The sequence below is a fragment of the Odocoileus virginianus genome, chromosome 30 (genome assembly GCF_023699985.2).
Source record: "Odocoileus virginianus isolate 20LAN1187 ecotype Illinois chromosome 30, Ovbor_1.2, whole genome shotgun sequence".
Taxonomy (NCBI): domain Eukaryota; kingdom Metazoa; phylum Chordata; class Mammalia; order Artiodactyla; family Cervidae; genus Odocoileus; species Odocoileus virginianus.
The window spans coordinates 22,206,052-22,218,435 of record NC_069703.1 but is presented as its reverse complement, the minus strand read 5'-3'; the positions used below and the strand labels follow the sequence as shown (position 1 = coordinate 22,218,435).

Genomic DNA, 12,384 nt, shown 5'->3' with positions numbered 1-12,384 from the left:
TGCCCTTTTAAGAAAGAGGAAATTCTTCTCATAAACAAGCGCCTCAACCTGAGCGCGGAGCCCGACTGCCTGCCCCACTGCATCCCCGGGAAATCGGGGGTGCTTCCAGGCACACCGCCCACTCCAAGCTCAATCCAGGGGGAAAGACTGGCGGCCCCTCTTCGCCGCTGCTCGCCACCGGGGCTGGGGGCGGGGGTGGCGGGTGTCCCAGAGACTGGAAGAGGCCGGAGGAAGAGACTTTGGGGGAGCCTAGAAACAGCTCAGGGAACGTCTGTAAAGTGCAGTCCCTGCTAGGGGCGAAGGGGCACTGGCCCCGCTCCCTACGGCCGAGGGGGTTCCCCGCCCACGAAGCTCACCCCCCACCCTCCAGCCTGGGCTGATTCCGAGGCCCTCCGGCTCGGGGCCCGAGTGACCGCCTCCTTTTTGGAGGCGGGGAGTACAGGCGCTCGGAACCGTCCCTTGCCCCTAGGGGGAGCTGGGAGACAGCGCCCTGGGAGCGTCTACTGCGCGGCGTGGGAGTCTCGGCCGCCGTCCCTGGGGAAATGGCAAATGAATTGGGCCTCGGAGGCATGGACTCTTGGGTTCTTTACGACCTGGTGCCCGAAGAGAGGGGAACCACGCCCTCGTTCTACTGCCTGGAAAATGGGTTTCGGGTGGAACCGAATGTCTGAGGCCACTCCAGTGAGAGTAGGAGCGAGAGGCAGACATTCGAGGAGGGGGATACTTGTTGATGGTTCAGGGATTTTGTGCTTGCCTGTCTCCGTTTCCCTTCTCTTTTGGATTAAGCGGTGAATCAGCATTTATTTGGGCTTCCCCAGTGGCTCAGCGGTAAGGAATCCGCCTGCAATGCAGGAGATGCAGGCGATGGCGGTTCCCTGAGTAGGGAAGATCCCCTGGAAGAGGGCATTACAACCCACTCCAGTATTCTTGTCTAGAGAATCCCATGGACAGAGGAGCCTGGTGGGCTGCGGTTCATAGGGACGCAAAGAGTCTGACACGACTGAAGGGGCTAAGCACAACGGCATTTATTTAACATTTTCAAACTCTTATTTTTAAGTCAGTTTGGAGCCTGGGTCCTGCCCTGGACTGGGTGGGTCTGTCAGATCACTCCTGTGATAGTGCTCAGTAAATACTTTTGGAATTATGATTCTTTTGTTTTTAAATCTGAAGTGCTAGGCTCTGCGTTCAAGTGTCTTATTTACAACCATTGCAAGGTAGGTGTCCCCATTTTATAGTCAAGAACACTGAGATCTGAGCTAGGAAACAGCAGGTCCCTATGGAACTCACGTTGTCCGGCTTCCAGAACTCCCTCTCCGTCTTGCTGTGGGTGACCACACACACACCCTTGTCTGGCAGGCCACTGTGCCCACTCATCCCACCCGTGGCCAGGCCCTGGTGGGAGCTCATCCTGAGGTCCTACCCCTCTCCTGATCCTCTTCAGGAAGCCCATACAGAAAGCGTTGGTGGGAATTGTGGGCCAGAACAGTGGCTCCCTGGGTGATGAGACAGGTCCAGACCTGAGGGAGGGGCGGCTATGAGGAGGGGAGAAGACCCACGAGGAAGCTCCCGGTACATCCCCGCTATGCCCTCCATCTGTGGTCTCCTCTCCTTGCCTCCCCCATCCCCCAGGCACCCGCCAGCCCAGCAGTACCAGGTAGGTGGTGAGGCCCAGGTAGGCGGCAGCCAGCAGAGCTACAAGGCTGAAGTAGGCAGGGTGGGGAAGGCTGGGCACATAGCTGATGACGAAGTAAAGGTTGACAGCGCAGACCAGCACCATGATGGAGGAAGTGATGACTTTGCTCACCCTTGGGAATGAGAGGGAGACTCAGGATCCGCTGCATCACCCCCAGGGCCCACAGTCAGCCTGGAGCTAACGCAGGCTTCCCAGGGCTGTGGGGCTGTGGGGTCTGGTGCAGGCCCCTGGCCATTTTCTGCCTCCTGGGCTGGCCAGGCACCACACCAGCAGGATTTGGCAAGAGTAGAGGCTGAGGTCGGAGAAGGCAATGGGACCCCACTCCAGTACTCTTGCCTGGAAAATCCCATGGACGGAGGAGCCTGGTAGGCTGCAGACCATGGGGTCGCTAAGAGTCAGACACGTCTGAGCGACTTCACTTTCACTTTTCACTTTCATGCATTGGAGAAGGAAATGGCAACCCACTCTGGTGTTCTTGCCTGGAGAATCCCAGGGACGGGGGAGCCTGCTGGGCTGCCGTCTGTGGGGTCGCACAGAGTCAGACACGACTGACTCGATTTAGCAGCAGCAGCAGCAGAGGCTGAGGTGAAGGGGAGGAGCTCAAGCTCTAGAAATAACCCCTAGCTCAGGATTCCAGTCCTGGCTAGCTGTTCCTCCTCTTTCTAGCTATGTGACCCTAGGCAGGTTTCTTAACCTCTCTGATCTTATCAGATATTCCTTATCTGGAATAGTGAGAATTCCTACCTCTTGATGGTTGTGAGGATCAAGTGTGATAACGTAAGCCCAGTGCTGGGGTTGGGGAGTACTCACAGGCCATTGGCAAACTCCTGCATCAGGGCGGGCATGCTGGTGAAGGTGAGGATGGGCAGCACAGCAAAGGGAAGCTAGGAAGAGTCAGAAGAAACGGGCTGAAGGACCCTGCCGTTAGAATACAGTGAGGAGGGGAGGAGCAAGCCAGGGCTCCAGTCACCCTCTGCTTCACTGTGCAACCTTGGGAGTCCCCTAACCACTCTGAACCTGTTTCTCCACGTCTATGGCTTCCACTGTGTGTGCTAGTCGCTCAGTTGTGTCTGACTCTTTGGAACCCCACAAATGATGGCCCACCAGGCTTCTCTGTCCATGGGATTTCCCAGGCAAAAATCAATTCAATTCAGTCACTCAGTCGTGTCTGACTCTTTGTGACCCCATGGATTGCAGCACACCAGGCTTCCCTGTCCATCACCAACTCCCGGAGCTTACTCAAACTCATGTCCATCGACTCAGTGATGCCATCTCATCCCCTGTCATCCCCTTCTCCCACCTTCAGTCTTTCCCAGCATCAGAGTCTTTTCCAGTGAGTCATTTCTTGGCATCAGGTGGCCAAAGTATTGGAGCTTCAGCTTCAACATCAGCCCTTCCAATGAATATTCAGGACTGATTTCCTTTAGGATGAACTGGTTGGATCTCCTTGCAATCCAAGAGACTCTCAAGAGTCTTCTCCAACACCACACAGTTCAAAAGCATCAATTCTTTAGCGCTGAGCTTTCTTTATAGTCCAGCTCTCACATCAATACATGACTACTGGAAAAACCATAGCTTTGACTAGATGGACTTTTGCTGGCAAAGCAGTGTCTCTGCTTTTTAGTATGCTGTCTAGGTTGGTCATAGCTTTTCTTCCAAGGAGCAAGCATCTTTTAATTTCATGGCTGCAGTCACCACCTGTAGTGATTTTGGTGGGATACTGGAGTGGATTGCCATTTTCTTCTCTAGGGGATCTTCCCAGCCCAGGGATCAAACCCATATCTCCCACTGCAGACAGATTCTTTACCGTCTGAGCCACCAAGGAAGCCCCAAGGTCGTGGGGGCCCCAAAGCAGGAGAAAGTGTTTGGGGGGTCTGGCCCCAGGCTATCTGAGTGTGCATCCTAGCTCTGCTGTACTGTGCTTAGTCACTCAGTTGTGTCCAACTCTTTGTGACCCCATGACCTGTAGAGGTCGCCAGGCTCCTCTGTTCGTGGGAATTGTCCAGACAAGAATACTGGAGTGGGTTGCCATGCCGTCCTCCAAGGGATCTTCCCAACCCAGAGATCAAACCCAGGTCTCCTGCACTGCAGGCGGATTCTTTACCATCTGAGCCACCAAGGAAGCCCCGTGGCTCTGCTACTGGTCACTTAATTGCGTGCATCAGTTTTTCCATCTGCAAAATGGGGAAAATGGCAGTTTCTACACCCTGGGGCAGCTATGGGGAGTACCAGAATCTTGTAGGTAAAGTGTGTTTAGAATTGTGCCTGGGAGGTGGGGGAGTCTGGGGAGGGAGGGAATTGCTGTGGTTCCTGTTTGGCCCCACAGGGCGGAGGAGGTGGTAGGACCCGTAGGCTCACCAGCAGGCTCTGCAGAACGTTGAGCAGGTCGTTGAGGCCTGACAGGTCCCGCAGGTCCCTGAAGACAGCCACGAGCACAGTGGGCAGGATGGCGCAGGAGCGAGTGAGCAGGACTCGGGTGAAGCGTGACCACCGCAGCTTCAGGAAGCCCTGGGGCATGCAGTGAGGAACTCGGTGGTGGGATGCAGAACTGGGGTTCCAGGGGAGGAATCCTCCATCCTCCCTCAGCCCATCTGATACCTGGAGGAACCCTCTGTTTTTCTATCTTTGAAATGGGGGCAGCTCTGTCTATAGTTGGTGGTGAGGGGATAGATGGGGGAAATTGGGGGTGAGGTTTTCCCCCCTACAGCTGATTGCTGAAGCCTAAACCGTTTTGGAGAAAAGGCTCCTATTAGTCCTGGGTAGTCTCAGGCCTCACGTCCCTAAATCTCAGTTTTCTCATCTGTGTAGTGGGGCTTATAAGGGTACCCATTGGGCTGCCTTAAGGATCAAGGAGGCCCATGTCCAAGTCCTGAGTGGTCTGCCTTGTGCTCAGACACCGGCCGGCCCAGCCACACCTCCATCACAAACTGTCCCGCGTAGGTGCCGGTCATGGTGGAGCTCTGCCCAGCGGCCAGGAGACCCACAGCCCAGATGTAGAGGGCTGCAGGGCCAAAGAGGCAGCCCAGGATCACGCCCTGGAAGAAGGGGTGTGGTCAGACCATGGACCCACCCCCTCCTGGCGCAGACTCCGCCCCTGAAGTGGGCGTGGTGAAGGGGGTTCCGCTGGATCCAGCCCTTCCTCGCAGGTGCCCAGCCCTGCCATTCGCTTACTCCTTGGTAAATGTCCACTGCCACGGTCAGGTTATTCCTGGGAAAGATCGTCGCATAGTCGTGGAGGCTGCTGCTGGCACAGATGTTGAACTGGAGGCACCGGACAGTAGGAAAGAGATGTGAAGCACACACTCAATACGGGAAAATCAGACCTCCAAGCCTTGACCAAGGGTTGAAAACTGGGTGGCCCACAGGCTGAATCCAGCCCGACATATTTTGCTTGGCCAACAATTTTTTTTTCTTTAATGTGAATTTGTTGACAACGTTTACAATTGAGAAGCATTAACAAGCCTGGTTTCTAGCTTCTCTTTGATGGTGAGAGCTGGCATTACCACAGAGACACAATTGGCTGCCAGTGACTCAAGCAAACCCACAGGCCCTTCTCCCTTACCTGGGACCCACTTCCCACAGCTCTGCGACTCGGTCGGTCTCGAAGACAATGTGTGACTATAGTTTGCCATCCTGTTTAGATCTCTCTCCTTGTGCTAAGGAGAGAGACTCACAGAGGGGTATGACCTCACAAGGTCACTCAGCAAGGCACCCAACAGTGCCTGTGTGCCCGGAGTCCTGACTAGTCTGTTCCGGCCCCACCAGCCCCCTTTAGTGCCTCTGGACAGAGACCCACCCAAAAACTGAGACAGACTCAGGTCCCAAATCCCAGAAAGCCAGGGAGGAGCTGGTTGGTTCCTTCTCTTTCAGAGTCCACTCAAATACCATCTCATCCAAGAGGCTTCCCCTGGCCACCTGGGCTAATGTAGAAGCCCCTCCCCCACCACACCCCCAATTATGTTTCATCACCCCCTTTATTTTCTTTACAACATTGTTCATATTTTCCTTTGAAATCAATCAACTGATTGGTTGATTTCCAGTTTGCTTACTGCCTCCAAAGTTAATCTGCAAGAGGGCAAGGCCATTGTATTATTGGCTGCCGTATTCCCATGGTCTAAGACACTGGGTGATACATAACAAATGCTCAATAAATATTTGATGAATGAATGATGGTTTATCTGCTAGTAATGAAGATTATCACTAGAAACTCAAGAGAAGAAACTGACTGCATGAATATTCCCAACCTCACGCTCAAGCTTAGGCAGGCACCCCCTCCCAGAAGGTTCTCCCCACAGCTGGCTGGGCAAATCCTGCCCATTCTTCAGGTGCAGCTGGAATGCTGGGTCCTCCAAGACTCAGCTCCCTCCAATAACCTCCCCTGGATGTGTGTGCCCTGGAGCCCCTGGTGTGGGGGCTGACCCTCTACAAGCCTACAGGGGGCAGCTGTGTCTCCCCAGTAGGGTGGGAAAGGGGCTCCCAGTCAGAGGCCAGGGTCAAGACTCCTTCCCCTACCAGTGCAAGACAGAGACTCAAAGGGCATAGCTGCACTCTTTGGAGTCCCCCGCAGAGCTTAAAGGGCGTGAATATATGGGGTGTGCCTCACCGCAGCCTGGTTGGTTTGCTTGTAGAAGGCTTGCCCAAAGACAGCCATGACAAAGAGGTTGATGAGGAAAGAGACAGACAGGGCGATGGTGGCTTCAACCAGGAAGTACATGTTGGCTTCTCGGATGTCCGCCCGCCGGGACCGGTCTACCTCTCGAGACTATGAAGGTAAAAGGACGGAAGTATCGAAGTCCCTTAGAGTTGTCCCAGAACTCTCTACCGTCACACTCTACATATGTTCCCCTAAACCCCGTTCTGTCTAAAGCCCTCTTGCATATTAGTCTGGGATAGTCCTTTGTTTCTGTCTCAGGACCTTTGCACTTGCTGGTCCTTCCGCTTAGAATATCTTCTCCCCTAATCTTCCTTCCCATCCTTCATGTTGCAAAAGTCACCTCCTTAGAAAGGCCTTTGCTAGCTACCTTTTCTAGGGAAGCCCCCCTCCTCAGTCATCCTCCATCAGGCTGCTCTGTTTTGTTTCTTTCAGAGCATCTTTCACAATCCATTTCTTTCCTTTACTATTGACTTGCTCATGGTCTGCCTCCCCGACTAGAAATGCATGCTCTAAGAAGCCAGAGGACTTATCTGTCTTTTCCCTCACTGACCCTCAGCTCCCAGCACACAGTAGACCCTCTATTATTATATATTGAATAAAGAATGATTGGCTTCTCTCCTAAATTCAGAGGCAGGAGTCGAAGGGGCGGGGCTTCAGCCTTGGGGGCGGGGCTAGCGTGGCTCTAAGGGAGAGCACGCGTCTCCCTCCCCTCCAGTCTGCTCACCTTGACCAGGGAGGAATGCAGGTAGATGTTGTGGGGCATGATGATGGCGCCAACGATGCCCACGGCCTGCAGCAGCTCAGGCTGGCCACAGCCTGCGCACGAGGGCAGGAACAGGCCCTGAAGCAGTGCTCCCTGGGCAGGCCGTGCCACCACGTACTGTGGGGTGAGTGAAAGTCACTCAGTCGTGTCCAGCTGTTTGTGACCCCATGGGCTGTAGGCCATGGAATTCTCCAGGCCAGAATACTGGAGTAGGTAGCCTTTCCCTTCTCCAGGGGATCTTCCCGTACTGTGGGGAGGAGCCTCGTTAGGCCCGGCTCCACCCCTGAGCCTCAGTTCTACCCTCCAGTCCACTTCCGATGCTGGAGTTGGGGGAGAGGGACTGGAGGGGGGGGGGGATGGAGGGGGAAATGGGGGTGGGGGTGGGGGTGGGGGTAGGTCATGGCTAAGGTCCTCTCCCCTGTCCCATCAGGCTCTGCATGGGGCAGAGTAGGGTGGCTTTGGTGCAGGGCCCTGTTATGGCTCTGGCTTCCCACCTCATAGCCGAAGGTCAAGGCCATTATGGTAATAAGAAATCCAAAAAAGGCTTCCAGCTTCCGCAACCCTAGGGTGAGAGCAAAGGGGCTGAGCAACAACAAAAACCACCCAAAACCATAATTGTAACTTAAGCAATTATTAATGACTGATATCCTGAGCACTTTGTTCCTGGCACTGTGCCCCGGGCTTGACCGGTGATACTGCAGTGAATCCTCCCAGCAGCCCTCCCAGATACTAGCCCTGTGCTAGTATCTGCGTGTTGTAGATGAAGAAACACTACTCTAAGTTGCTCAAGGCCGTGCAGAGCGAGGTTGCTCAGAGCCCTTCTCCCAGTTCACCAGAGCACCATTACATTCATTGCCAGCCCCCTCCTCGCCCGAGTCCCACTGGGGATGAGGGGCACACACCCACCGTAGTTATCGAGGAAGAGGAAGAAGAAAGTGTCCACGATGGTGATGAGGACACCACCCCAGAGTGGGATTCTGAAAGCAGAGTGGCCTGGGTCAGCCTGGCCTAATTGAGGAGTCTGGATCTCCCACCCTCAGGGCTGGAGACCATGGAATGGGGCCTCCGGAGAGCAGGCACTCAAGGGGCCCCAGACAGCTGAGGGAGAGGGGAGCTGGGGGTCTAGAGACCTCAAATGGCACCTCCATGCTGGGTGGGGGACCAGCGTGGTAGGGAGCTTGGGGCTGCAGTACTGAAGCCTGCAAGATGACCAACATCTGTCCGATTTGCAGCAAGTCGCTTTACACATCTGGGTCTCTGTTTCCCCATCTGGCAGATTAGGCAATAACTGAGTCAGAGATGACTGCAGGATGAAGTGGTCAGGGGGAAATAGAAGGCCTGGGGAGGAAGTGGCAGCTGTTCCCAGCCCTGGGCTGAAGAGCTCGGGCCCCTCTGGAGTACCGTCCAGCAGAGAGCAGACTGAATGCAATAGCCGTGCCAATGACTTCCTGCATGTCTGAGCCCACGATGGCTAGCTCGATGGTCAGCCAGAGGAGAACGCGGGGCACCTAGGCGAGGACGAGATCCATTCAGCAAGGCTGTCTCTTGTCTCAGTCCTGCACCCACCTGTCTGTAGCTGGCTCTATATGCCTGGGCTGGAAGCCTGCAAACTACATTTGCAAGTGTAGCCTTGCCAGTTGGCTTCATGGTGCCATGGTGGTTTCACGTATAAAATTAGAAACGTCAATTAAATAGAGTCGGGAGATAAGAAGAGGAAGCTTCCGCGCCCTTCAAAGATAGCAGAGCCCAAGAGAAAGAAGACACTTCTTTGCTGGAAAGGATTTAGGCACTGAAAAGTCATGGACTCTTTGCTATCAGCCTCCCAACTTCCCTTTTCCCTCCATAAAAGTGTTCTCCTTCCCTTGTGTAGAGTCCTTGCAGGTGGCTCCCCATGGCTACAGACCCTGAATTATCATTCTCTGCTGATCCTGAATAAACTCATCTTGGCTGCAGAAATATCTGACCTAAAATATCTGTTTTAGCTCAACAGTAAGAAATATTTAAGGAAAATTAAAAAACAGGAAGAGATCTTTTTCCTCCTGCTTCTGGAGCTGGCACCAGCAAGGGCGCCACGTAGCCTGGGCTCCAATAAACAGTGATGGCAATGTTTCTAGAAGCTCGACAGCAAATGATGGTCCTTGGGTTTCTGTCCAGCAGCTTTCTGATCTCTGGGTAACACCTCCTTCTCTTGCTCCTTCAGCTCTGTCAATACCTTTGTGACTATATCCTGCATTAGATGCCTTTGACCAATCCAGTGGTATAATTTCTGTTTGTTTGCCTGGACGCTGACAACAGCCAAGTCCCCAGTGTCCACCCCAGCCAATGGTTATTCCACACCAGTTTTGCCTCGCCCCCATCCCGTTTTTCTGCTTAGGCAAGTCACTTCCCCAGGTTTCAACGTCCTCTTCAGTAAAAAGAGCAAGGTACCTCTAGCGTCCCTCCCATTCTGCATTCTATTCGTTTGAGCCTCAGCCTTACCTATCACATGGGCTTGTAATGCTCCACTTGAGATGATATTTTTATTTGATCATCAAAGCTTTCAATGGCTGTTTGGGATTTTGTGGCTACAGATTCTTCCTGTCCAGGGGTACCAAGCTCACCTTAGGGTAGTAGAGATGGCAGACCTCGCCCAAGTCCTTGCCTGTCACCACGCCCAGCCGGGCAGCCAGTCGCTGGCAGAGCAAGCCCAACACTGTGGCCCACAACAGCACCCAGAGCAGCTGCGAGAAGTTAGGGAGAGGCCGTCAGCCAGCGGGGCTAGTTTCTGATAACCCCCAAATTGCTGGGACCTTCTAACCTAGGACACTCACCGGGGAGAGGATGGGGGATACAAAGCTGGAAGACAATGCCCCCTATACCCCACAGTGTGGCATGGCTGCCTTGGAGACCCTTTTCTGGCCCATTTGAACTTAACACCTATTTCCAGCAACTCTGGCCAGGAAGGCCACTCTGGGGAGTTGTGGCAAAGCTGGGGGTCTCCACCCACTTAGCCTGGTCACCACCCTCCCCACGGTGCCCCGACTCCGTCACTTTGAATCCAGCCACAGCCCCAGCCTGAAGATCTGACTCGATGTTTCCTGGGTCCAGGAATGCAATGCTCATGAGGAATCCAGGCCCCGTGAAGGCCCACAGCTTCCGCAGGCTGAATGTACCCTGTGGAGGGGAGTGGAATGAGGGGTCTTGGGTGGGCACAGCTGGCCTTGGCCAGCACCCAGTTGATACCTTCCCAGGCTCAGAGACCCAGGCTGGCCAGCCCTGCCCTCGATTCCCCATTCCTGGAGCTATCACCTGGAGGGTTAGTGGAGCACATGAGTGGGAAGGACTTAGGATTTGCTGGGTCATGGCAGATCAGCTGTCTGGATGGGTCAGTTCTGCAGTCTATACCTGATTGGCCAGCCTCATGCAGGCCCTGACTCAGCAGATCCTCAGAGCCCAAAGGGAAGCTTTCCTGGGTCAGACCTCCCTGGTCCAACTCCTCCCTCCACAGCCCCTTCTCAGACCACAAGGCCTCCTCTCTTGAGTCCACCAAGCCGAGGGTCTCCCCACCCCCATTCTGGGGATCCTGAGTCTCTCTGAAGATTCTGGAAACGCAGGATGACATGTCCTAGGCTTCCCTGGTGGCTCAGACTGGAAAGAATCTGTCTGCAGTGCAGGAGACCTGGGTTCGATGCCTGGGTTAGGAAGATCCCCTGGAGAAGGGAATGGCTATCCATTCCAGTATTCTTGTCTAGAGAATCCCATGGACAGAGGAGCCTGGTGGGCTACAGTCCATGGGGTCGCTGAGAGTCTGACATGACTGAGCAACTAACACACACCCTCTTCCCAGAAGCCAGCCCACTGGCGTCACCTTTCCCATGCCCTTATCTGCTTCCTTTCCTTAAATATTACAACAAATCCTTGAGGCTACAACCCAAATTCATCCCGGGTCCTTTCCCCTTCCTAGGAGAGCTGAGATTCATTTAAAAAGCCACTTGGAATTTTTAGACAAATAGTAAGCACCCCAGCTAAGCACTGGGGGACGGAAGCAGGAGGGCAACAGTTCCCATTGTCTGTCACTGTGGCTCAGAGCCAGGAGGGACTGGCCCTGATCTTCAGGAGACCTCCCTCCCCAGGCTGCTGAGAGCCCACACAATCCGGTGCATCCTGAAAGCCCCCAGGAAGTCTCCAGCGTTCTCACCGATTCTGTATCCGGAATGGGGATCTTCTCACTTAGGTAGGTCCCTCCGGGAGGCGCTTGCTGTGACCCTGGACTGGGTGGGCTGGAGATGGAGCCATATCTGGTCCCTCCCTGCTTTGGGGGGCCCATGTCACCTGCAAAGGGCCCCACGAGCCTTGGTGAGTGACCTGCCTCTTTCTGCTGGCCCAGGGTTAAAGCCATCTGTCCTCTCCGCCCCCCCCCCCCCCCCCCCCCCCCGCTCCTCCTGGCAGAGAGGAGAAATGAAGGCTCCACCGAATCAGAACCCTTCACTCTCATCTTAGGTCCATCACCTCCACCCATGAACCGGACACTCCGGAAGATGTATAAGAAGTGGCGCCTTCAGGGTTCCCTCCTTCCATGGGAGGGCAGAGATTCCCAGATCTAGTTCTCTCTCCACGGAGGATGTGGAGAGGGACATGGGTTCCGAGGAGGCAAAACACACCACCGCGTGCCCCAGGGCCACATCCCTGCCGCCTGCAGGAGTCAGGGAAGCTGCAAGGGCTCCGGGTTCACAGAGACCAGGCTCTGCCCTTGGAGGTGTGAAGAGCCCAGCCTCAGGCTGGTGTCTGGAATTGCGGTTGAGATCCAGACTCCCACGGCGCAGCAGGGACTTCCCTTGCCCGCCCTGACTCTCCCCATCACACCCCCACTCAGGCTCTGTCCCTGGAGGGGGCCTCTCACCTGGAATGAAGACCGCAGACTCGGGCACTCTGTGCGAATGGCTGGCGTGCCGGGCAGCCCCTCACGGGCATGGCAAGCCTGTGCTTCCTCTCTAGGCAGTGGTGATCGTGCAGGTCCACGCCCTCTTGCCCATCCTCAGCTGTCCTCACATACAGGCACGTTGTGAAACACTTTCCAAAGGCAGAAGTGGCCAGTTCTGGAGGAAGGGTCTGGGTGGCCACAGTAAGGACATTTGTTCCCCTCCTGGCCTGAGCCCCACAACACCTCTGGCTCCCTTCCAGGCACCCTGAGTTCTGCGCCTCTCCCAAGTTAGCTCTGATTTTGGACAACTTCCTGCCACTTGGGCATGCATGTCTAGATCACATGACTGCCCGCCAGCCCACCCTCACCCTGTA

General features: G+C 54.9%; 1 protein-coding gene across 1 annotated transcript; it reads right to left on the bottom strand.

The window, feature by feature from the left end:
* Positions 1 to 1,001: 1,001 nt before the first annotated feature.
* SLC11A1 (solute carrier family 11 member 1) lies at positions 1,002 to 12,284 on the bottom strand. Its single transcript, XM_020904725.2, is given in 16 exon segments — positions 1,002 to 1,517; positions 1,652 to 1,805; positions 2,504 to 2,577; positions 4,052 to 4,201; positions 4,609 to 4,728; positions 4,865 to 4,954; positions 6,297 to 6,455; positions 7,072 to 7,227; positions 7,605 to 7,672; positions 8,017 to 8,087; positions 8,512 to 8,618; positions 9,711 to 9,830; positions 10,141 to 10,263; positions 11,288 to 11,421; positions 11,990 to 12,027; positions 12,029 to 12,284. Coding segments are annotated over 16 exon segments (1,710 nt in total). The 5' UTR covers positions 12,061 to 12,284; the 3' UTR covers positions 1,002 to 1,403.
* Positions 12,285 to 12,384: the final 100 nt, after the last annotated feature.